The 24912-nt window shown below is 40.3% G+C and overlaps 1 protein-coding gene across 2 annotated transcripts; it reads right to left on the minus strand.

Annotated features, from left to right (window-relative positions):
* SMARCA5 (SNF2 related chromatin remodeling ATPase 5) lies at positions 1-24830 on the minus strand. 2 transcript variants are annotated; one of them, XM_071753750.1, is made up of 24 exons: positions 24221-24830; positions 21588-21662; positions 19180-19346; positions 18355-18455; positions 17582-17682; positions 16030-16209; positions 14454-14609; positions 14222-14353; positions 13313-13381; positions 12697-12806; positions 12231-12457; positions 10776-10897; positions 10539-10691; positions 9214-9346; positions 8395-8543; positions 8061-8180; positions 7719-7829; positions 7033-7146; positions 6714-6836; positions 5371-5503; positions 4313-4431; positions 2288-2500; positions 1735-1845; positions 1-301 (listed from the first exon to the last, which is right to left on the minus strand). In XM_071753750.1, exons 1-24 carry the CDS (start codon positions 24365-24367, stop codon positions 236-238), a joined length of 3132 nt encoding a protein of 1043 aa, XP_071609851.1. In that variant the 5' UTR covers positions 24368-24830; the 3' UTR covers positions 1-235. The 2 variants fall into 2 exon arrangements, with proteins under 2 accessions (XP_071609851.1, XP_071609852.1); XM_071753751.1 differs by having other exon boundaries at positions 8395-8539; positions 9210-9346; positions 24221-24499.
* Between the last annotated feature and the right edge of the window lie 82 nt (positions 24831-24912).

Consider the following 24912-nt stretch of genomic DNA (forward strand, 5'->3'; position numbering starts at 1 on the left):
TTATTAATAAATGAATCCTATTTATTACTTCAAGTGTTAATGGTAAAAAAAATTCAGCACAGCTGTTGCATTTAAAAAAGTGAAACTACATTAAGTACTATGTCTCTAGTTCAGTAAACAGATGAACCCGATGTCCTTTAATGACATAATAGTTGAGCATTATACAGTACATCTTATGAAGACCCGTAAATTAAAGAACTACTTTTTCAATTTAGTGATTAAAAACCTTCTGCCTTCACAGCTTTAACTTCTTTTTTCTTCCACGACCATCAGGGGTGCCATCCATTTTACGTTTCTGTGCCTGCAAGGTAAGGTTTTTAATCAGTTACTGTGACATAGAAAGATTGCAACCAAACAATGCACTTCCAGTCAAAGCAGCTAAAGATTTTTTTACACCTTGGCAGCTTTAAAACATGACAAATTGTAAATGTTTTAATATGGCAAATATACACATCCTCCTCAGGATAGCTCTTGTTCTGTGTTCTTCCTGTTCTGGAAGAGTGAAGTTTCACAGAGCTAAAAACACTTCTATGCACTACAGAAGCAAATAAGGATGTCAGAGCTTCCCATTCATAAAATGGTATTTCTAAATACCTGATTAAATAATCTGTGAACAGTTTTAAGAAATTTGTTAATCCACCATTCTGTAATTTCTGCACATCTAAAACAATACTTGGGAGAGTGGTTTAATGTAGGTGCTCAATTACAGAATTGTTCTGGTTGGAAAAGATCATTAACTCAGTTCTACCAAGTCCTGTGCTAAACCCTGTCCCTAAGCACCACATCTTTTAAACACCTTCAGGGTTGGGGATTCAGCAACCTCCCTGGGAAGCTTGTCCCAGTGTTCAGTAACCCTTTCTGGGAAGAAGCTTCTTTAATATCTAACCTAAACCTTCCCTGATACAACCTGAGGCCATTTCCTCTTGTCCTGTTGCTTGTTACTAGGGAGGGGACCAACCCTCACCTCTGCAAAGTTGTGCTTGTAAGTTTTTCACATGACAGCTCTAGACAACATCATCTGTAACAACAAATCTGAAGAGGAAACCAGGAAAGCTGATACCTCCTTTACAAAAGAATCCCATGGATTTAGCAATACTTGGTCCAATTAAGCCTATCAAATCCACCAGGAAAGGGATGGCAAACAGCAGAGTGAATCTACGTGGGAACACTTGTAAACAGAGCTGTAGCATTCTCAGTGTGGAATGAATAGTCTGCATTGCCTATGTATTCCTCAGGGCTAAACATCTAATTTCTTCAATTTTTATCCCTAATCAAAAGGCCAAGTAATTACCTGGTTTGGTTTACCATAGAATCATAGAATTAGCCAGGTTGGAAGGGACCTCAGAGATCATCAAGCCCAACCTTTGACTCACCACTGCGGTTGCTAGACTATGGCACTGAGTGCCACATCCAGGCTCTTTTTAAATGTCTCCAGGGTAATAAATGTAATTTTTAAATGTCTTACCAGGGTAAGCCCATGCAACATCCCAGCTCAGGTGATTCAAAACAACAACTTTTTCTGCTCCAAATCATGGGAGCTACAAGTTAGAACCTAAACTTATTTGCCTTTATTTGACATCCCCAGCTGTACTAAGCTGCATGACAGTGTGAACTCCAGGCAGCTCTTGATATTATTCCCTAAGGTTTCTTTTGTTGTTCTTGAATAACCACAGGTGTATCACTTGTCCTACACAGGTAGAAAAGCACCCCCAGAAATGCCTTTTTGAATCTTACCGAAGATGGTTTTGGTCCACGTTTCTTCTTTTCTGCCTTTTCCTTTTCTTCCAGTTCCATGTTTTCTCTTTCAATCAGAGTTATTAAAGTATTGCATCTCCTCTGCAGCTCCTATATTGCACAAGATAGCAATTAACTACATTAGGCAGCCATTTAATATAAAAATCATATCAGAATATTAGAAATGCCTGTAATTAGGTAAAAGGCTTTTTTTTTTGCTCTATCTTGGCAGAGCAAAGAAGGAATGAAATATTGTTTAATTGCTGGATGGCTTCAATCCCAAGTGTTTGCTTTCTAAAATACATGTGTATTTAACTCAAATTTATGTTGATTTTGAAAACCAGTACCTTGGAATTTTTAAATCCTATTCCCATAAGATTTTAATTTACTGCATTTGCCATCCACTAAACTGTTGGAAAGTCTATGAAAACTGACTTGTACACAAGCACATTCCTCAGTATTTCAGAAGGAATTTAATCAGACTGAGTTATGACTGTTACCATAGGTATTCATGAAAAAACAAAACTAAACAAAACCTATTATTAATACTTACCATTGCAGTTCTGGACTTGAGAAACCAGTCAAATCTGAATTGTGGGGAGTTTCGGATACACTGTCTCAGTTCATCATAAACATTTTCTTTATCAAATCCTAATTTGTGAAGCATACAGATAAGAAAGCGATCCTCCTCCTCAGTGTAATTCTTCCCTTTGTTGGTACCATAAGATATTCTTAGCTGGTGGAAGGGGGCTTTATATCTGCCAATCTAAACAAAAGAAATAACATCAAGCTAAGAAATAATTCAGAACTATCATGGAACTGTTTTATATCAAAGACAGGCAGATGAACACAAGTTATTCAACTACATCTTACATGATCTCTGGTGCTCAGTCACAACATCCAATGAACTGAGCAGGTGCTGTGTTTACAAACACCCTCTGAACTGGTAAATTCTGGTCTAGACAACAGGCAGCTTTTCCTCATCTTTTGGCTAATGGCAGACTGCAAACCTGTCACTACATTTGGAAACAGTCAAGATCTGCCAGGCTTCAAATAGCAGTGATCCTCTTGAACATAAAATACTCAGGAATGGTCAAAATCAGAGTAAAAGCAAAAAAGCATAGGAGACTAGCACAGGGTTCAGCTGCATTCTGAGCTGTAGCTGAGCTACAACACTGGTCTGTCCCCTGACTGACCTAGGAAGGGTGGGAGGGCAGGAATTCTGATAAATGTTCTCAATTTACTACAAATCTGTTCATCAGCAAACACTCATTGGTGAAATGACATTGGTGATGGCACTAAGCTGGGAGGAGTGGCTGACACACCAGAAGGCTGTGCTGCCATTCAGAGAGACTTAGCCAGGCTGGAGAGTTGGGCAGGGAGAAACATGATGAAATTCAACAAGGGGAAGTGTAGAGTTTTGCATTTGGGGAAGAACACCACGATGTCCCAGTATAGGTTGGGGGCTGAGCTGCTGGAGAGCAGTGTAGGTGAAAGAGACCTGGGGGTCCTGGTAGACAAGAAGATGCCCATGAGCCAGCAATGTGCCCTTGTGGCCAAGAAGGCCAATGGCATCCTGGGGTGCATTAGAAAGGGTGTGGTTAGTAGGTCAAGAGAGGTTCTCCTCCCCCTCTATTCTGCATTGGTGAGGCCACACCTGGAGTATTGTGTCCAGTTCTGGGCCCCTCAGTTCAAGAAGGACAGGGAAGTGCTTGAAAGAGTCCAGCGCAGAGCTACTGAGATGATTAAGGGAGTGGAACATCTCCCTTATGAGGAAAGGCTGAGGGAGCTGGGTCTCTTTAGTTTGGAGAAAAGGAGACTGAGAGGTGACCTCATCAATGTTTTCAAATATGTAAGGGGTGAGTGTCAGGGAGATGGAGTTAGGCTTTTCTCAGTGGTGACCAGTGATAGGACAAGGGGTAATGGGTGTAAATTGGAGCATAGGAGGTTCAAGTTGAGTATCAGAAAAAAATTTTTTACTGTAAGGGTGACAGAGCCCTGGAACAGGCTGCCCAGGGGGGTTGTGGAGTCTCCTTCACTGGAGATATTCAAAACCCACCTGGACACGTTCCTAGGCGATGTACTCTAGGGGGCCCTGCTCTGGCAGGGGGGGTTGGACTAGATGATCTTTCGAGGTCCCTTCCAACCCCTAGGATTCTATGATTCTATGAAATACACACACATGACACAGAAGTCCCCTCTGCTTGTTAAGTCTTCCCTTTTTAAGTGCTCTGGACATATCTATAGCATTTTCAGTTACACAGGTCCAAAAGCAATTCTGTTTCTTCACACAGACTGTAGTTATTTGGAGGGTGTTGAACTGTGGCTGTGATAAAGGTGACTGTTACAACCAACAGGTCAGCCCATCCCTGAAGTTACCATCACAGCTATCAGCCAGCACAGCACTGCTACAGAATGAGAAGGCTACAGGAGGAAACTGCTGAGGAATTTGCAAAAGAGGCAAATGCCATGTCTGATACATTCTCTGCACACATCAGGAGCACAGGCTACACACCCCCTGCTGCAGCTTGCCTCAGTGGCACAGGAAATAAAGGCAGCAAAGAAACAGTGAAGATACCTTTGTATCAAGTGCCTTTTTGATGCTGATTCGTCTCTGAATTCTGGCTTCTCCTCTTTCTATCTGAGCCATGATCTTCTCTATGTCCTGGAGTTCATTGCATCTCTCCCAAAACACAGCTACAAAGAGGACAGTTGGTTAGTTTCTTATCATGCATCTTTCAAAGTTATGGGGTTATCTTAAAAAATGTTAGATATTACTCCATTAACCAGAATTTACTGCTGTATGGACATTACCAGGTAAGGAACCTTCACTGCCTGATACCAGGTTGGAGCAGAGCACTACAAATTCTAGTCTGAAAATGCTGGACACAGAAGGCCTCAAAAGTTTTAATGAGGTGAGCTACAGGCCAGGGAAGCTTTTGGTGGCCAGCCCATTTCCTTCTCAAAAAAAAAAAAAAAAAAAAAATGCTGCTTAAAATGGAAACTAAGGGCACATGAGTGGTCAAAGACAAAAGCAAGTTTCTAAAAAAACAGGGGGTTTTATTTAAAATTCTTTTTATTTACTTTTCACATCTATATTCTTTTAGAAATTTAGCCCCAGGACCTTGCAGCTGCATTACAAGCAGTGAGTATTTCTGAGTCCTCAGAGGTAACTTCAGTCACAAAATCCAAGAGCCATTACATAGTGTCACAAAAAGTTAACTGTATCCCACTCCTTATGGGATGAGATAATCAAGGTGTAAAGATTCAGGAAAACCAGTGGGTTAGTGAATATAGGAAGTGCAATCACTCCAACTAAGTGTTTTTTTCCTCAGCATTCTGGTCTACAAAAATAAATTAATGTGAACTAAGGACAGCACTATACAGCTAGAGTAGATTTAAGATTCATTGAAGTGTCTCAGCAACAGTTTATACACCCATTTTGGTACAGCTTTAACTACACAGGGGCTAAACATGGCAAAATCTGTATTGCCAGATCCCAAACCCATCACTACAATTCTACCCTGAAAAAATTCAAAAGCCATGTAAGAAATCCTCAGAGGTGAGAGGTTACCATGCTCACAGGTAGTTAAACCAGGAAAGCAGCACTACAGAGCTGACTACTTAAAAAGTTACCTGAGTACTCAATGACTTCCTCTGGGGTTTTTCCTTCTACTTCTCGTGCTATATTTTCAATGTCATCACGGCCCCACTTCTCATTAGCTTTGATGAACTGGTTAAAATCTCTCTTATTCCAGTTAGTGAATCCCTTTAGAGCAAACAAAAGGAAACATTGCACAGAAATTCAGTATTTGTCTCTCTCTCCAGATCTGTTTCAGTAAATTTAAACAGCCTGTAAAGCTTCCATCATTCCAACAGTATTAAACCTCTGCCTTCTCTGCAGTTTCATGTTAGGAGAAAAAGTGTTTTTATACTGCTACCACTGTAGTCTCCCCATCTGGTGATTAGCACTGGTTTGCTAACTACCTACTGGCTTTGGATAAAAATCTTTAACTCATAAACTGATCCCTCCTACCACTATTCTCTGAAAAAGAACATGGGATGACTTTTTAAAGAGAAAAATCTCTCAAGGAAAGCAAGTCTAGAACGATCTGGTTTTATCCCTTGACCTTCCCTGGTCACTCACCCTCAGAAAGCCTAAAGCTTTCCTGTGATGATATTCCATGAGCACAGAAATAGTAGTGCTGAAATTATCAACTGCTAAAATAGGCTAATTTCAGATTAGCAATAACTGTTACAAACAGTAAAACATCTGCCAGCCATGTTACCATTCAGCCACAGCTTACTTGAGTGTGCTATAGTACTGTTTTTAACTAGTGAACTGTTCCAATGCATTCTTACTCAATCAAGAGATCTTTCCCTGAAGTTCCCCACCCCCAGCAAAATACAGTGTGAAAATACACTCCCCAAATAAGGCATAAAAGGCATTACCCTGTTTTCAATTATTTAAATGTATATGCTACCTACTGAGTGTATATCCTCTTGAAGAGAGAACACTACCTGGCATCAGTCATAGTTCACTGAAACTGATTATTGACCCTTCAGGATTCACCTCCACACAGGAGTGACACTTGGGCAGAAGACAGCTTTAATTAAACTAATGCAGTAATTAGCACAGTCTGCAAGTTCCCCCAGCTGAGGAAAGGTGCCACAGGCTGGAGTCAATGCAAACTTGGGAAGCCAGACTCTTGACACTGGGCCAGTTCTCACTCTTCAGGTTCAAAATACACAGGACAGATGAGATTCAGGAGAATCTCAGTACACAACTTGGTGCACGTTCCTCAAAGGTATCCAGGCCCATGACAAACCTAACCCTAAGCCCCTTTTCAGTATAAACCAAAATCTGCAGCTGTGTTAACTCTGGCATGTGTGACACTGACCAAGAAATGTTTCTGTAACACTGGAAAACACAAACCAAGCTTCAGCTGATTTCAGTCTCATTAAAGACCCAACTATACCTGGGTGAGAAGCTTCTCTTTTTCTTCAAGTTCTTCATCATTAAGAGGTTCAGCTTCATCAATCTTTAGCTGCTCTTCCTTTTGTGCTTGAGCTGCATTTGGCAGATCAGGATTACGAGGTACCTGAAAAGTTTTGCATTTTGTAAAATTCGATTGATTTTTCACAGATGATTCCTAATTGTCACTTTTCTGTTAATATAACCTAAGCATTTGTTCAGCTCAATATGATTGTGTTTCATCTAAATTAGTGTGAAAGGCAGGACAAGTACACATTCTCCTAATGTTGCAGAAAATTTTGCAGTGTGAATTCCTCATTTACCTTGTACCCAATTGTTTTCCTATAGTAGAGAATCTCCTTTTCCAACAGTTCAAACAGGCGTGGAGGGAAGAACTGGAAATCCTGTACATTTGGCTGCTTTGGAGGACGTGGTGCCTGAAATACACAAAAGTTTGTATTTGATTCCCTTTCACATCCAGTATCTGTTTGCTTGTGTGTTTTAATTCAGGAGCAAAAAAAAAGAATGTTTTATTGTTACAAAAATACAGTCTTAACAACAAAAAAGAAAAAAAAGGCCACACCATGCAGGGCACAAATACAACCATGAAGAATTCTGAAAGTAAAGGACCTGTGAGAAAACAGAAGGTCTTCTGGGAGGCAGCTGGGGAAACAGTCACACATGCATCCCCTTGAATAACAGTTCAGGTGTTCTGAGCAGCAATAAGGATATTTTCCACAGGCAAGGAAAATTCACAGCTGCTTAAATAAAAATAAAATAAGAAACACCTTGGTCTTACCCTCCCCTCCTAACACCTCAGAAGTTTCACCTCTCACAGAAATTTGTTACAAGTCCTTTGGATTTCTTTAAACTTAAATATAAATTACCTCCCTAATTTATAAAATTCAGTAGTGCATTTTTTGTAAAGAAATGCATTTTCTCACTCTCAGCTTTACACATTTATCATGCATACCTGAACAATTATTTCTGTTTAAATTAGTCAACTCACCTTGGGTGCTTTTGGCTCGCTGACTCGAAGTGCCTCTCTGAAGTAAGCATCCACAGCATAATTGGCTTTTCTTTCCCTTTTAGGTGGCTCAATCCACTCTGTAAATGCCATCTATAAAAACAAATCCCACCCATCCAAGAAATATTAAAGCCAAGCCTTGCAAAATATTAAGAGCACCTACAAGTTTTATGCTAAACTAGGTCTACACCTACTTCATCAAATAAGTAATGAAACTTATCAACTATTGCCATAGCTTTTATTGTATTTTAATGAGTATTTCTTAGATAAATACAGTTCAATCATACAACTTCATGCTTTCCTCAAAAGGAATTTAAATGTTACCTTCTGTTTCTCTCTGTAGTCTTCCCCTTCAAAATTATACACGCTGGACTCCGTATCCATTGTGAAATTCCTCAGGGAGCTTTCACCCATCTTTGAAAGTTTTTCATTCATTTCTGCAGTCTTGGAACAGAAGCAGTTGTGAAAGGTTCTTTGTTATAAAACATACCACTTACAACACTAGAAAAACCAAACATACTGGACCTCTATAAAACCCTCAATAACAACCCCCCTCATTCTCTCCAGCTTGCAATCAAGTTCCCATACAGGGGTACACAATCCTGCCATCAAATTTAAGTCTTACAGATGGGCTTCATTTTTTAAAACTTTATCTCACCTTCTTTGCACCCCTTTCCAGGATATGATCAATATCTTCATCTGTAATCTCACTCTCCTTTGAGGCAAAGACGTGTGTTGCTCCGTGTCTAATCATTTGCAGCATTTCATCCTTCCCAAGTTTATTCAGGTTTTGATCCACCAGTCTTCCTGTATTAAAAAAGCATTGGAGGACAGCAAGTAACTAAAGAGTCTGCATTACAGAAGGAGCAATATCTGATTTTTCTCATTCTTACACATCCCTGTTAAAACTGGATCCTTTCCTCTCAGTTAAGGAAATTGGAAATGAAGAAAAAAACAACAAAAGCAACAACAGAAATACAAACCAAACAAAAAACCCCAAATAAAAAGCCAAATAAACCTAAAAAACCCAACCAAAACCAGAAAAACAAAAAGACAGCAAAATCCAGCCAGGGACTACATAAATTACCCTTATTCTGCACTAATTTTGTTGAATGAAACATGTTCACACTTCAGATGTGAGCTCTTCCAGGTGAGCTTTGTTAAGGTGCATGTTTTCCCAGTTTCCAACTTTATTGTATCCTTTTTCAGACATAAAGCTACTGATTTCAGTTAAGTCAACCAAAAAGGTTACATTTGCATCACTGCTCCTTATCTATTAAAAAAGGCATTGATTTCACTAGCTCAAAGAGAAATGGAGTGCTTTAAAAAAAAAGAAGAAAAAAAAAGAGAGAAAAAAGAAAAAGAAAAAAAAGAAAAAAAAAAAAAAAGAAGAAATAAAGAAATGTTATTATATCAGGTTGTAGGTATGTATCACCAGGAAGGTGCTGATGAAACCAGTTTGAGTTCAGGTACTTGCCCTGCTGGATGACAATGGAATCCAGCCTGAGTTTCATTTCTGCACGTTCCACTATTCTTTCCTCCACGGTGTTGTCTGTGATAAATCTGAACACTCTGACAGTCTTTGTTTGGCCAATTCTGTGTGCTCGATCCTAGGCAAAGGAAAAAAGAGTTAACAAAAAAATCAGTACTGTTTCCAGCATGATTATATAATTAGTATTCATTAGTTTCAACATACCAATTAACAAAACAGAATAGCAAAAGTTAGTTAAACCTTTATAGACTTTCTGTTGACATCACTACCCAAGACAGCACATTCTTATCTGCACTGCAAGTTTTGGGGTGTTTTCTTTAAATAACATCATTGAGTATGTCTCTAGATGTCATACTTCAATATAATGTGTGTTTGGTTTTGTTGGGTTTTTTTTGTTAAATCACACAGGAGAGAAGACTGGATGCTTCTGCCCTTAGGTAACCTGCTGTGGTATCAGCATACCTAAGAAATTATCCTTGTACTGGCCCAAAAAAAGCTACTTTCTCAAAATTGTCCAGTTGTGCCATCAATGTTTCATGAAAAATACAAAGGATTTGAGTACTCTGAGAAGCAGCATTCTGAGCACATCTGGAACTGTCTCACTTTAGGTTCCACACACTGGTTCTATCATGATTTTGAAACATTTTCTGCTAAACTACCAAGAGCCTACAGCTTAACTGAAATGATTAGTAATAAATTCCCAAGTTTTGTCACTGAAAGGTCTCATTTGTCCAAAAAAAAAAAACCACCCCAAAATAAAAAAAACAAAACCAAGGTAGTTTTGAAAAGCTTTGCTTTCCTAGGCAGTCAGTAATGTTCTTGACACTGCTCCTGAGGTTACAGAAGCAAATTCATTGTTGCTAAAAGGAACTTGCTCACCCCCATAAAAGCAGGTTTTGAAAACTTTAGTTTAAGCTTTTCTTTGTCTCACCAGGTATCAGAAAACACAGTGTAAACACATCCACCTCTACTCCCCACATAAGTAAAACTGTTAATAGTTTTGGGATTAACACATCCCATGGTAAACTTACTTTGAAAACAAAATACAGTATACTCATTAAATACTGTTACAAGTACTCAGCACTTCCCACTGCATAAATCATTGCGTATCCCAAATGTGACTTAGGGTTCCACTGTGTGGAAACTGCACTGGAATCAAAAATCAGTCTTAACAGTACTACTCCTGTCCTAAACCAAGAAAAACACCAATTTATTTTTTAAATATTTTATCACGACACACACACATTTCTAGGAAAGTTCTGCGAGAAAGAGGAGAATAAAAAGAACAAAATTTCCATCTGGATTCTTACCATAGCTTGAAGATCTACTTGTGGATTCCAGTCTGAATCATACAGAATCACAACATCAGCAGTAGCCAAATTGATTCCAAGACCTCCTGCCCGGGTACTCAACATGAACACAAATTTTGAGCTACCGGGTTCATTATATGCATTGATGGATGCCTAAATAAACAAAGGGAACACATCAGCTGAACCTAATGCTTTATGAGTATTATTCTTAATAAAATTAAACAGAATTTTAAATACCTGTCTCTCATCATGTGGTGTTTGTCCATCCAGTCTACAATATTCATAGTTTCGCCACATACAGTAATCTTCTAAGATATCCAGGACTCGGGTCATCTGGCTGAAGATTAAGACCCTTGAACCTGTTTGGGTAAAAAGTTTTCACCTAAACTTTATCTGAAGAAAAGCAGTTAGAATTTCAGAACCCAATAAATACCACCAGGCCACCCAAGTGGTTGTGTGGGGCTCAGCTTCCCCAGTTCTCAGTCCAGAAGAATCTAAGTTCTTCTGAAAGACTTGTCACTACACTTACCTGCCAAGAACTCCAAAAAATGTAAATGTCCAGTAAATTAAGCATATACACACAACCTCCTTGAGAGATTTACATAAATCCCTATGATAAATCTTCCACTTCCCACATTAGTTTCTTAATATGGCTTTTTTTGGTCCTTTGGACTCCAACTCTAATAGTGAACTGTTTTATTAAAGATGATAATGTGATTTAGGACCAGGCCAATTTTAAATGCCACATCTTAACAAGCCTCACAGCAAAAAGAAACCAAGATTAAAAAAAGGCACAGACACCACTGAATTCTTTTTTTTTAAGTCTTAAAGCCACATCTTAAAAGTCTTAAGTCTTTTAGGCCACATATCACCAGAGCTGCTTGGATGATGCCTGGCTACGAAGTTCAGTTTCCTTTTATGCTACATAAGGCTGAAGTCTGGATTGGTTTTAGTTTTCTGCAATGGCTCCCCAGTTCCAAACTCTCCTCCACTCCTTCAGCCATGTTACTTCAGCAAGTGTGCTTATTAAAATGAATAAAAAATTTATTCCAGAGTCAAAAATTCTGTGGCACCTGAGTTTTAAAGTATTCCAGAGCTTTGTCCTTATGATCAAGTAACCTGAAAACAGTTGAGTGTTGCCTGATGTCTGTGTGCCTTAAAGAATTCAATGGAAATAACACAGAAGCTGCTCTAAGTTGCATCCAACAAGAAAAGCTAACAATTCACAAAGGATCTGACTTTAACCTTATATAAAGACTCTGAAGACTCTGATTCTGAAATAGGACTTCACAGCAAATCAAAGGATTTTTGTTTCAAGCAGCTAATAGTGCCAAGAAAAAACCAAACCAAAAACAGAAACAACAAAACCTGAAACCCAGACCCACTGATGCTTCTGCAGTCTCAATTTAGCTGGGATGAAAAAAAAAAAAACACAAACAAAACCAACCATTTCCCTGCCACAAAAAACCATAAAGGACTATTGATCCAATTATTTATGTAGGTACTTCACAAATTGCTTTAGTATCAACTATTTCAGATAGTGTTTGACAAGGTGGTTTCATGCCAGAAACCAACAACAATCCTGGCTAAAAGAAGCTGTTGTTTCCTCAGGTTAAATGGAAACATTGAGAAGAACTGACTTTCCTTTTATCATTGAACAAAACAACCCTCAAACAACGAGGAGATGCATACCTTGTTCTTTCAGCTTTGGTAGCAATTTGTCCAATACCACCATTTTGCCACTGTTGGTGACTAAATGCATATCTGTTGTGTAAGGTGGACCAGGTTCTGCTCCATCAAAGAGATAAGGATGATTGCAACATTTTCGCAGCTGCATGAGGATATTCAGCAGTCTCATTTTGTCCAGCTTCCCAGCTGAATTCAGTATATCTATATCCTTCATCAAAATCCTTGTATACCTACAAAGAAAGAACAAACTTTTGTAACTCTGCAACAAAGTGAGCTTTTCTTTAAATTGAAGGCAAAAGCTCCCCCTCCTCCTCATTTCATTAGGCAGCTCCCTATACGAATGGCTTCATGGCAGTGTCACAAGGCAGTGTGTACAAGCTGGGAGTAAAGCAGGAGGAATTAAGCTCCACACAGCACACAAACAGCACGTTCCTTTCCTTCTAAGCCTTAACCACAGCACAGTCATTACCATTCTCGTTGCATTTTGCTGAGACCCACATAAATTTTAACTTCCTTCTTTGGAGGCAAACTCTTCTCTACATCAGCCTTAATGCGACGCAGAAGGAACGGTCGCAGCACCTGGAAGAGATTGCAGCATGAATTTTAATTTGGAAACAGAGAACACTGAACAGGTCAACAGAAAAAAGCAGAGTTGTTATTCTCTCTCAGAACTGCTCAAACACCAAACCTATTACCAGATCATTTGATAAAGCAATCTATATGGACAGGTTGTTATACATGGAAATATGCATGTGCTTGCTTTGGGAGACTCAAAGATAAGGCCAAAATCATATTTCAGAGGGTTCTACATCCCCTGATTCTTTTTTAGTTGTGCCTGACTGAAATATTCAGTCTCTTCATGTGAACATTTCAAAATCCTGAAAACCAGAACTACTGATGCTTCTCTCTCTCCCAAAACCATTTCCTTTTCAAGAACCTGATAATTTTCTGAACTTCCTTTGAATAACCTAATTCACCAACCTAATAAGGGTACCTTACCCTAATATTCTGTCCCATGAAGCACTAGAAGAATTATTTTAAACCTAGCTTAGGTAAGATTTACACAAAAAGTAGAAAAAACTTACCATATGGAGACGTTCCACCAACTTTTGATCTCCCAGACAGTTGTTTGTATCAAACCATGAATCAAAGTCCTGTATCAACAAAATCATCAGTATGTAAGAAGTTTCCTTGCAAGATGCAATATCATTACCATGGTGAATAAATACAACTTAAGTGATTGCATAGGGAGTTAGTAAGAAAAAATTACCCTGGTCTATTTTTATGGATAACCCTATAACACAGTCTTCCAAAACCAGAAAAGATTTAAAGAAAATCAGTATGTGAGTCCTTCTCTGTTGAAAAAGATTCACTCATATTCCTCCATGGGACAAATAGGGTTGGACTCGATGATCTCTGAGGTCCCTTCCAACCCAGCCTATTCTATGATTCTATGAAATTTCACCTGGGAGACACCTGGTACTAATGCTGAATTTCATTAAAAACAAAAGAAAAGTAAAAGTTTTGTGAAAAGCACCACACAGCTTCCCTTTCTACCAATGTTATACTCCCAGTTCATCAAAACATTTAAGCACATGATCCACTTGTGAAGTCTATTAGTCTACTGCCCATTATATAGCAACTGACAGGAAAAAAGCCTTGGATAAACAGTAAGGTAACTTTAGAGTTAAACATAAGAATATAAGTTAGTTGGTCCAGCCATCACAATGTTTAAACCTATTTTGAAATTAAGTAGAGATCATCTTCACAGTGTGATTTTAAATACCTCTGTTATCTGCTGAGATCACAACAGTCCCTAAATATGGCTAAGCTGAGAAAAATGTCTGCCCTTCACAATTCTGGAAACATTTCTACCTGTCTATCTTTATCAGTAACTGATACCCCTACCTATCTAGTTATATATTCAAGTCTATTTGCAAATCCAGAAAGCAAAGGAAGTTGGTTTAATTTCATTAGCAGAAATGAACACTTACTTCTGATGAGTTAAAAACATCTGGCAAAAGGAAGTTAAGAAGGGCCCAGAGTTCATGTAAATTGTTCTGAAGTGGAGTTCCAGTCAGTAGCAGACGATTGGTAGTCTTGAATTCCCTCACAATTTCTGATAACTACAGGATATTGAAACATGAACAAATAAAGTATTAATAGTCCCCACATCACCACCTGATAACCCACACAAATTTCTCTTTCAGTGAAAGTAAAAATTACCTTTGACTTTTCATTTTTAATCCTGTGGGCTTCATCTATAACCAGGTACCTCCAGTTAAACTTCTTGAATACTGATTTCTCTTTGATAAGCATTTCATATGATGTTACACAGACATCCCATTCACCAGGCAGCAGCACATCCCTGACAAAGGCAGCCTAGAAAACAAGGTGACAGTCAGCTACTGAGGCTTTCTCAAATCTAAAACAAGAACACACTGGTCTTGTCAAAATTATAAACAATATTGCTACCAAATTTGAAAGAAAAGATGAAATTCATTATAGAGGCAATAAAATATGGAACTCTTGTAAAGCTTGACAGTTTTGTCAGTGCTGAAATCACTAAAAACTCTTGGGGCAGCAGAGAAGGGATTTCAGTTCCAAATTCTGGCTTTGGAAATGCCAGGTGACTACCTACACATCAGGTTTTCAATAGCTGAACTGTAAGATCACAACATTTTCAGGTTTACTTTGGGTTTTTTTTAAGTTTTAGCTTTATAAACCCATAGGTGTTGAATATAAAAAATAATTCCAAGCACATCTTCATTTGGCTAACTAAGCAATTTCTAGAACACTGACATCCAAGGTTAAAAGCAGACACAGTAATTAGTTAGGATTCAAAACACAAAGATGTATAAATATCAAGAACTTACATAAGCAAGAAATATGCTGAAGAAAGAATAAGAACTTTTGGAGATGCATTAAAACAAACCCCAAAAATCTCAAGGTATCAGAACTGGAACCAATGACCTCCAGAACTATATAAAGCTTTATCAATACTTTTGTAATTTCTAACCCAACAACCTCTGAAAATAGAGCTAGGTGCCCTTAGAACAACAAAATAAAAAGCTGCTGACAAAAGCAGAAGTTTAATGGCACCAGTAATATCTTCTTTCCATAAATAAATAACTCCAGTTATTTATTTAAAATTTCAGTTTTTAAGTTTCTTTGATGCACTAAAAAAAAAATACCAACGAACCAGTACTGAAGTAGCAAAAAGAGAATTAATGAAACAGTAAAGTTGTAAGAGGATGAGCTACTCTCTTTTAATTGAAAATTTTCAAGGAAAATAGAACCCACTTGAGTGTCACTTTTACCAGCCAAACCACCCTGACCTCTCCAACATTAAGCTGAAGACTCTTTTCAGGAAACAGTTCCTTGGTGACAGACCCCATAATCCTCTTAAGAGCTGCTGTTACAGCAAATACAACATATTGTGCCACAAAGAACAGGTGGGTTTTTTTTACAGATTTATATACTCATATAAATAACAGCACTACACATGAAACACTGTATTTTTCTATTTTAAGACTTATCAAGATTTGTTGGTGTACACAGTGTATTGCCTTCACAAAAGGAGAAAGAAGACCTTTGGTCAATAAATTAAGTGTAAAGTGATGAAGTGATAGCTGGGCAACATATGTGTGAGTTCTAAGCTTGTTATATTTCAAGCAGGTGGCACTTGTAGGTCTTACTGTTTAACCACTACAAATTTAGGTAATATCCTTCTCTGTGAATAGAAGGCAAAATAAAGGACAGCAAGATCAGAAGCAGGAAAAACAACCACATCAAAACTTACTCTCTGGTCTTTGTCTCCTATTAAACAAACTGCTCGAAGTGTAGGAACCCATCTCTTGAACTCATTCACCCAGTTATGCAGAGTGGACTTAGGAACCAACACCATGTGAGGACCAGGAATATTTCTGTAGTGTTTCATATACCCAAGAAGAGAAATGGTTTGCAGTGTTTTCCCAAGACCCTGTAAGAGACACAAACATGTCAGTAAAAAATCAGGAAAACAACTTAAATAAAAAAAAAACCCACAAGAGTGAGATCTGAGTACAATGTGGAAGACACAGCAGCCTGGACAAATGAGTGAGTTATCTTTAAGACAGTGCTGCTCACTGAAGGGATCAAAATCTTGTTAGGAAAAGCTTGTATAGTTTCTCACAACAAAGAGAAAAAAATAGGAAAAGTGATATTTTCAAACCTTGGATTACAAAGCTACAATTTTTGTTTTGAAGACTAAGTCTGATTATTTATTCAGAGGCCAACAAACTTTTCAAACCAGACATATGCATTAAAAGGATTACCATTTAAGAATGAATCAGAAAATATTTAATAGTAAATATTTAAACTCCTCAGTGCAAGATAGATTTTGGAATACCACAAACCCAAGGACTTAAAGATTCACAGTCATTTTTGTTAAAACAAGCCTGCTCCACTTAGAACTGGACTCAGAAAAAAAAAAATTCCTCTATTCATAAGCATGCAAATAGAAAAAAAAAGAACACCAAAACTTGATCAAAAATAAACATGCTACTAAACACCAATTTAAATTTCTCTCTAATTTATCTTAGTTTTTCTACATAAAAATACCCTGAAGTCATGAGAAATGCAATACACTCAATCCTTATCTACTCCTTACAAAAAACAAGTACAACAAAATGAATACAGATACAACAAAACCAGATCTGCCTGACAAACCAAATTTCTTCTACATTCATTCTTTGACATTCAGAGAAAAAGAATGAAAACAGAGGCAAAAGGTACTAGGGCCAATGCTGACTAAAATCATTCACACCATTTGGGTGTGAAAAAAATGTTAACAGCTCTCTAGCTACATCTACCTTTACATGATTTTTCCCAGTAAATTTTCCACTGGTCTAGCTCTTGTTGGTGAGCTCAGTCCACACAGGACACTTGTATCCTGCTATCTGCATTTTAACCTAACAGGAAGTGTTCCTGCACTTGTTGCTCTCTTCATACAAGACACTCTCTGCACCACAAGGGCAGCTTGAGAGTACCATAACAAACCAGCAGCAATTTAGAGAGAAAAAAAAAAGAAAAAAAGAGGCTACATCATTCCACAGAACTCCCCTCGACTGAATTTTAATTTTTTTTAAGTTTGACAGATTCCCTTTTCATATGCCTATTTCTACAGGTGATGTAAATTAAGATACCTTTGATACTTTTACATTAGTGACTTAAAGCATACTAGAAAAACAAAGTTTGACAAATTATATGCTGCATTCTGTGCCACTAAAAAACCTCTATCTACGTATATATGGCTGAACTGAAACTGTATAGTATTGTTTATGTTCACAAGTCCCCAGAAACGTGGGCTATACCATTTCATCAGCCAGGATGCCATTGATGCCATTTTCATACAAAGAGATGAGCCAGTTGAGTCCTCGGACCTGATAATCACGCAGCTTTCCCGATTTAACATCTAGAAGACATAAAAGAACAGATTAAATAATCTGTCAGAATTTAGCAAAAAATGTCACCATTCCTTGACTGCTATTTGACACTGATTATCTAAACTACAGAACAAAATCAAGTAGTAAATTTCACACAGTAAATTCCAAGGACAATGCAGACTGGAGACAGCAACGTTAATTTTGTTTCTGCAAGCTGCTCCAGCAAACTTGCTCCCTGAAAGAACCCAAAATATGTAGAAAACACAAATCTTTCCCCACCCTTAAAATCAGAACACAGCTGAACATTGAAATAACACAATCTGAATTCTCTGTTAAACAAAACTAAGCCCTCAGGTACTTTCTAAACTGTATCAGAATATAGGTTACATATGCAAACATAACATGACAGACTTCAAAACAGTTAAGCTCTTTCCTTTTAACTAAAGTACAGCAACTGCTTTTCTAAAGGACAGTACTCACTGGACCATCTTTCTAGCCTGACTGAAAATAAACAGTCCCTTACTAGTAAGTTTTGTCCCAATAGAACACTGCTGGATTTTTTTTATTCCTTCTGTTCCCCCAGACTGATTCATTGTCCTTGGCAAGGATGCGAACAAAGTTCACTGTAAATAACAATTTGAAGGAAAAGAACAGGGTGAAAAATAAACAAAAAGGAGGGGGAAAAAAAAGAAGAAACACACATGATGGAGATTCTTCAAATCGAGTGCAGACGTTGGTTGTCTTGGAGCTTTCTGTTAACAGCTCCTCATCTTCTTCCTGCTCTGTTCTACGATGGCGGTAGCTGAAAAAGTACAAAAAAGAAGTAAGTTTCTGGCTAAACTAAAGAGATTCAAAACTGCTCTGAAATTAAGTCCAGTGTCTTTGCAGTACAGAATGCAAACATCCAAAGGAGCTTCTTGCTAGATTCTTCAAAAGAAATTTTTTTTCTCTGACCAACTGAAATGCTGCTTTTACCCCTCCAGAGCCCTTTGCTTCTCAGTAACAGACAATGACTGTGTTGTTAGCAGGCTCAAGTATGAAGAGCAAAGGGACTGGGAAGGGATGAATTGTGTGCACCAGTACTGGCCTGTAACTACAGCACATGGAACTACACCCTAAGAGCTCTGAACACCTGCCAAACAATAGATACACTGTAGTCATACAAGCTGTAACTAAGGCAATTCCCAGACTTTTTATTTCAGGCTGCCTGTCAGATGCTTTATAGTGATTTTCTCTGTGAACTCTTACAACTTACAGCCACAAATATCCTGGTTTTCTACCTCTATTATCCTTCATGCTGGAATACTTTCAATCACAACAGTGCTTTACCACCAACACAAAATGCTTGTAACTCCTAGAACTCTTAAACTTCAAGTTACAGGTGGGCCGTTGAAAAAAACAACACAATTATACAGCATAAAATACATACTGAAAAGGGAGAAAAGACTAATATGCTAAACTTATGCTGCCAAAGTAGAATAAAATCCATAATTCCAGTACAAGCTGGCCTAAAATTCATCACTCACTCGCCAACAGACAGCAAATTCTGCTTCTCATCCTTCTTTATTCGTGGACGTCCAGGCTTCATTTTCAAAGGTGAAGTTGGAGTTTTCTGAGCAGCAGGTTGAATGAAGTGGGCAAACAGCTCAGTCTGCTTCAGCAGATACTCAAATCTGTTTGCTCTGTCTGTTTGCTGTTGAGAAAAATTAAGTGGAACAAGTGTGAGACATTAGAGCATATATTCATTCGACAGAAAAAACTAACAGATTTTTTTTTAAAAATATAGATTCACATTTCTTTATATACATAGCTACAATAACAAAGGAGAGATGAGCACCATCAAGATAACTGTTGCTGACAGACTGAATATTCTTTTATTGGGTCAAGGATAGCTTTTGCTATGCAGTAAGATCAAAGTTGTGAGACAGACCTGTGCAAAGATGGAAAACTGACTTTGGCACAAAGATTGCCTGAGGGTCACTAGACAAGGCCAGAGTTCCCTTAACAACCTTCTCCTATCAAAAATTGTAGTCCCACTCCCCAAAATTTACTCCCACCCAGCATGCACAGGATTCTTCAATTCACTCATTCCTCTCACCAACCTGGCAACACCTTTTTTCTACCACATCAGCTTCCTGCCTGCTCAGTGAGACACACCACCTCACTGTGTTGTCAGATAAGCAAAAGAGCTGGCATGAAAGAGGGTGGAGGGGGCAGAGGAGCCCATTGCTAGAAGCCTGAATACCTCTGCCAGCAGCAGAGACCACTTAGATATGCTCAGCCTCATGTGCCAGACTGCCCCCTTTGATAGGGGTTGCTGTGTCTGCTGCACAAAAAAGATTGCAGGAGACAGTATCAGTACCTCAAAGGTTCTGTTCCATTGAGGCAGGTTCCATTTGGAATCAACACACCTTCCCCAGGCCACATCAAGACTTTAGAACAGAACTTCAATCAAGACTGAAAAAAACTCCCAAGTTTGACAGCAACCACCCTGACATTCTGCCAGCTGCTACAACATAACCTGGTATTTAGAAACTTGCAGTTACAGGAAGTCAGTTTTCTTAGTAAAAAGGAACATATGTTCCAGACTTCTGCAAAAGCAATGCCAGTTTTGTGAGTGTTCTCTTTAAAGCAAGCAATTTCTGCACTATGCAAAAGATGGGAAGCCAGTGGGTTAGAGAAGAAAGAGGCCAAGAAAGATCCTGCACAGAAGAGTCAGACTCACTCCAACTACAGTTGAAGCTTGACTGCCAAAGCTACACTCCACATCCACTGAATTAAAGGTTTCCTGTCTATTCTCCACTGTTCTGTGTGTGTTTGTTCAGCTTGTACCAGTTCCTAAAGGTTAAACTAGGTAAGGTCTTGCTACTCTCCAAAGTGCTAATCCTTATTTTTAAGTACTTGTTTCAGTACTTGCTGTGCAGACAAGATACTGACTGCACTGCAAAAGCTTCTTGGTTCTAAAATTTTAGTCAGGAATCTTCTGCAAATTTTGGCACTGCACACATCCTCACAACTCATTTACACTGTGCTTAAGGATAGTCCTCCTTTAAGAGACTAACAAACATTACCCTTATTTTTTTGGCTAAGACACAGTCAAGAACAGGCAGTACTCTGCAGCCTTGTGCTACCCCTCTAACAACAGAGAAACTTTTCTGTTTTCACTTCCAGTGCATCTTCTGACTGTCACAACAGTAAATGCAATCCTCCCTGCAATAATGCCTGCCTACAGGGTACAAGAGACATCTCCAAGCTCACTTTCTTCAGTTTGCCAGGAAGCAGCACAAAGAAATGAGCAGAAGACTGGGTTATTTTCAGTGGCAATAAGAAGTAACACAGGAAACATCACACCATAAGAATCAGTTTCACTTTCCAATCAAGAAATTCCATATGCAGTCACAGACACTGGAATTCTAAACAGAAAGAAAGGAAGGAAAACAGAGAGGAGCAGAGAAAAAAAATGCAACGAGTTGGTGAGAAGTGGATGGCTCCATCTCTTCCATTCAGGATATTATAAAAACTAAAAAATACAGAAAAAGGTAAGTTTTCTCCTGTGTTACCTGTGAAGCCCAGAATCACCCATCTTCAAAAGCTCAAGGACTAACTTCCCTTTACATCATTCTTTTAATTCTAGAGCACCTCAAAGCTGACAGGACTATACTTCCTAGAAAGAGCAAACACATCAACTGCTATTCCTACAAATGCCTACACTGGAAATGAAGAAGGAGCAGAAGACCAGAGAACAAAGTGCCAAAAAGGACAAGGGGCTGAGGATTTTTTCAGGACTTCTGGTTTTAAGCTACTTAATTTTTTTCAATAACTAGACAAAGTTTTATAAATCCAGTTTCTGCATATAAACATGCAGAAAACTTCATTTATTTTATGCAACTACTTAAGTATTTGATTGCTATATGCAGTCCCAAATGCTACATACCATTTTCTCTTCATATGTAGGATCTGCTTCCTGGATTTCTTTTTGTTTTCCAGGTGATGCATCATCAAAAACTTCCTGAGATGAAAAAGAAAGAGAAAACAAAATTATTTTCTGATAAAATACCTCTTTAAAGGAGAATAAGCTTGTTCTAAATTACTATCCATCCACATCAGCTGGCACAGCCATCTTTTGCTGCTTTGATAGTCAGCTTTCTGCTACTTATTGTAAAATTACCTGGAGATGGATCAAAGATCCCTGCCACAGGGTGAGGGACAGAGCTACATCTCTATAATCTGATTTAGGTCCATCATTAAAGCACCATATAAACATGAATAAGAGAGACAGCTGTGGTGCAGCTCTGCATGTTGCTTCTAGGGTACTGAGCCAAAACCCTCCTAAAGCTTCCACAGGAGAACTGTGAAGGAACCAGCTCCGGACCCACAGCAAGAGTAGTTGCAAGTTGTTTTTTTCTTATCCCTTTTTCCCCCATTACCCCAACACTTCATTGTTCTGTGTTAAGGTAGAAAGTCTAAATAAGAACACAAACAACAGTTTTGTTCTGAAGTAGAACAGGAGTTTGGACAGAAGACACTTTTACCTACACAAGTAAGTGTTGGTATCACCAATGGTATCACTACCAACACAAAAAAAAAAGATGGTTAGGAGGGGGCTGTCATCCCTCATCCCTTTCTTGCCAAATCCTTGATATGTTGCCTCCTATTACTCTCTCAGATCAAGGCTTTTTTATTCTTATCTCTCCTGTTATTAGGTTAACTCTTTCCCCATCATCTCCAACATGTAATTTCATCTTTGGTTCTTAGAGCCAAAAACAATGGGATGATCATTTCCTGGTAAACAATGCTAGGGAAACATATTAGGAAACAATTCTTGAAAGAGAAAAGGAAGCAAACAAGATTCTTTCAAAATCATTACTAACCATCTGCTGAACTGAGCCAAGTAAGACTTGAGCTAAATTCAGTCTTTACTGGCCCCGAAGAACACAGAAACAGGAAAGTAAAAAAAAAAACAAGAAACAAAGGCAATCAAAACACGGGATGTTGGTGGGTGGCTGTTTCCTCACAAAACTCTGGCAGGTAAGGCATGTGGAAACAGAAGGGTCCTAACCCAACTACTTCATTCATCAGTCAAAATATAAAGAACTTAGCCCTGCAGTTTATGGCTAAAGATCTCCTAAATTCATACCCAAATAATCTTGCTCATCTCACACTGGATTTAACCAATACCCACCTACCAGTGAGCACAAGCATAGCGTGAACTTCTGTATGAAGTTCACATTTCTCCTGAAATGCCTCACATGCAAACCAGAGAAACACAGCAGTGCACCACCTGCTCTCATCACATGCAGTAAAGATGCCAAAACCTTGCAATTTAGCTGGAAAGCAAGAACAGCAGTCGCTCAGATAACCAGAACTGTCAAAAAGCTATTTCAGCTGCAATGTCACTTTAAGCAAAGTAATCTTTCCCCACGCTAAGAGTCACTAACTTAGCGAGCACACAGAGTGCACATGAATGCCTCAAGAGCAGACGTTTCACTGCCTCCACGCACTTAGCCCCAGCCTGAAACTGCCCTAATTTTTGCAGGTTTGAGCAGGACTTATTACCCACAAGGCTTTGACTACTTGCTCATGCGAAAAACATGGCATTTGCAAATTTATTTAGATCAAGTAGGTTGTACTGTACAGCATGACTCAGAGCACAAAACACGCAGGGCAGAAAGCAGGACCAACCAGTTCCCTCGTATCGTTAAAAGAAACAAAGCTGCGATAAAATTAGCATCTCCAGGCAATCACTGAAGCCCCTTGAAATTTCTAGAATAAGCACCTGTTGCAAAATAAAATAAAATAAAATAAAGAGAACGATAAAAAAAAAAAAATCCCTATACAACGGTCCAACCACCCCCCTCAAAAAAAAAACCAACAAAAAACAACAAAACAACGAGCCAAAAAAGTTTTGAAACACTTCAGCAGAAAGAAAACATTGCTGCATCACTTTGGGGCTGAAACAGGAAGCGATGAGAAGGCTTTGCAGGGAGGCAGGAGAGGAGGAGGGACACTCGCCAGAAGCCAGTGGCGAGCCCAGCGAGACCTCTGCGCTCCCAGAGCACCCGTGTGTGCGGGGGGTGGCGGGGGGGAAGGCGACCACGGAGCGGGCTCATCGTGCCCTTCCCTGGCCCCGCTTCAGAGCGCCTCAGGGACCTGGCAGCAAGGCCTCCCCCCTCCCCGCGGGGACCGGCGGATGAACACCGGAGCTGAGGGGAAGCGGCGGGATGGAGACCCCCCCCCTGCCCTCCCCTCAAGGCACCACCACAGCCCCCGGGGCCCTTTCCCGGCCCCTCCGCTCCCTCCTCTCTCTCTCCGGAGCCCGGCAGAGCCCCGGGGGCACCGCGGCTCAGGGCCCAGCCCGGCGCCCGCCTCTCCATTGTCTCCCGCGGCCCCACGCGGCCCGGGGACGCCCCGCAGGCGCCGTGGCTGATGGCGGGCACCTGCCGCCGCCAGCCGGGTGCGCTCCTGCCCCGGAGCCCAGCACCCAGCCCCGCGGAGACGGGAAAACATCGGTGCGAGTGCGGAGGGTGCAGAGGGGGAAGGGGGTCCCGCCGAGGGGAAGCTCCTGACCTCCATCTCGACGTCGCCTCCGGGCGGTCCGGCGGTGGAGGCAGCCATCCCCGCGGCCTCGCTGCTGTTGGCGCCCGGCAGTGGCGGCGCCGCCGCGGGCAGTTCGTCCGGTTGAGACGGCGGCAGCGCCTGCTGCCCGGCGGACATGATCCCCCCGACAGACAACGCTCCGCTGGGTCCTGGGCTCAGACCCCGCGCTGGCTGCGCGTTAAGAGATGGAAGGGAATACCCGCCCGCCCGCCCGTACGGCGGGATCTCGGGAGGAAAAAAAAGCGCTCGAAGCCGGGTGTGCGGGAAGGAGGGAGGGAAGCAGTCAGGGAGGGAGGGAGTAGAGGAAGAGAGGCAATGAGGGAGGGAGGGAGTAGTGGGAGGGAGAGAGTGAGTGGAGGGAGGGAGGCAGTGAGGGAGGGAGGGAGGGAGTAGAGTGAGGAAGGCAGTGAGAGAGGCAGTGAGGGAGGCCCCGCTCCGCTGCCGCCCCGGCTTTCCCGGCGAGCGCCCACCAACCAGGAACCGAGCCGGCTCCCTGCTCTCGCGAGACTACTGCCCCGGTGCGCGGTGCGACGAGAGACAACGAGTGCGTCTGCGCCAGTCGCCTGCCGGCTCCAGAGTGCGGGCTGCCCCGCAACGCTCCGCCCCGTAACCCCCCCCCGGGCTCTGTGGCGTCACCGGCCCCGCCCAGCGCCGCCGCCTCA

Source organism: Heliangelus exortis, chromosome 10, assembly GCF_036169615.1.
Source record: "Heliangelus exortis chromosome 10, bHelExo1.hap1, whole genome shotgun sequence".
Classification (NCBI taxonomy): domain Eukaryota; kingdom Metazoa; phylum Chordata; class Aves; order Apodiformes; family Trochilidae; genus Heliangelus; species Heliangelus exortis.

Coding starts and splice junctions, on each gene's coding strand:
- SMARCA5 (XM_071753750.1), bottom strand. CDS start 24,367: ATGTCCGCCGGGCAGCAGGCGCTGCCGCCGTCTCAACCGGACGAACTG. Junction 16,210..17,581: donor GCATCCTGGCTGATGAAATG/GTATAGCCCACG, acceptor TGTCTCTTACAG/GGTCTTGGGAAAACACTGCA. Junction 7,830..8,060: donor ACTACAGAGAGAAACAGAAG/GTAACATTTAAA, acceptor TTGTTTTTATAG/ATGGCATTTACAGAGTGGAT.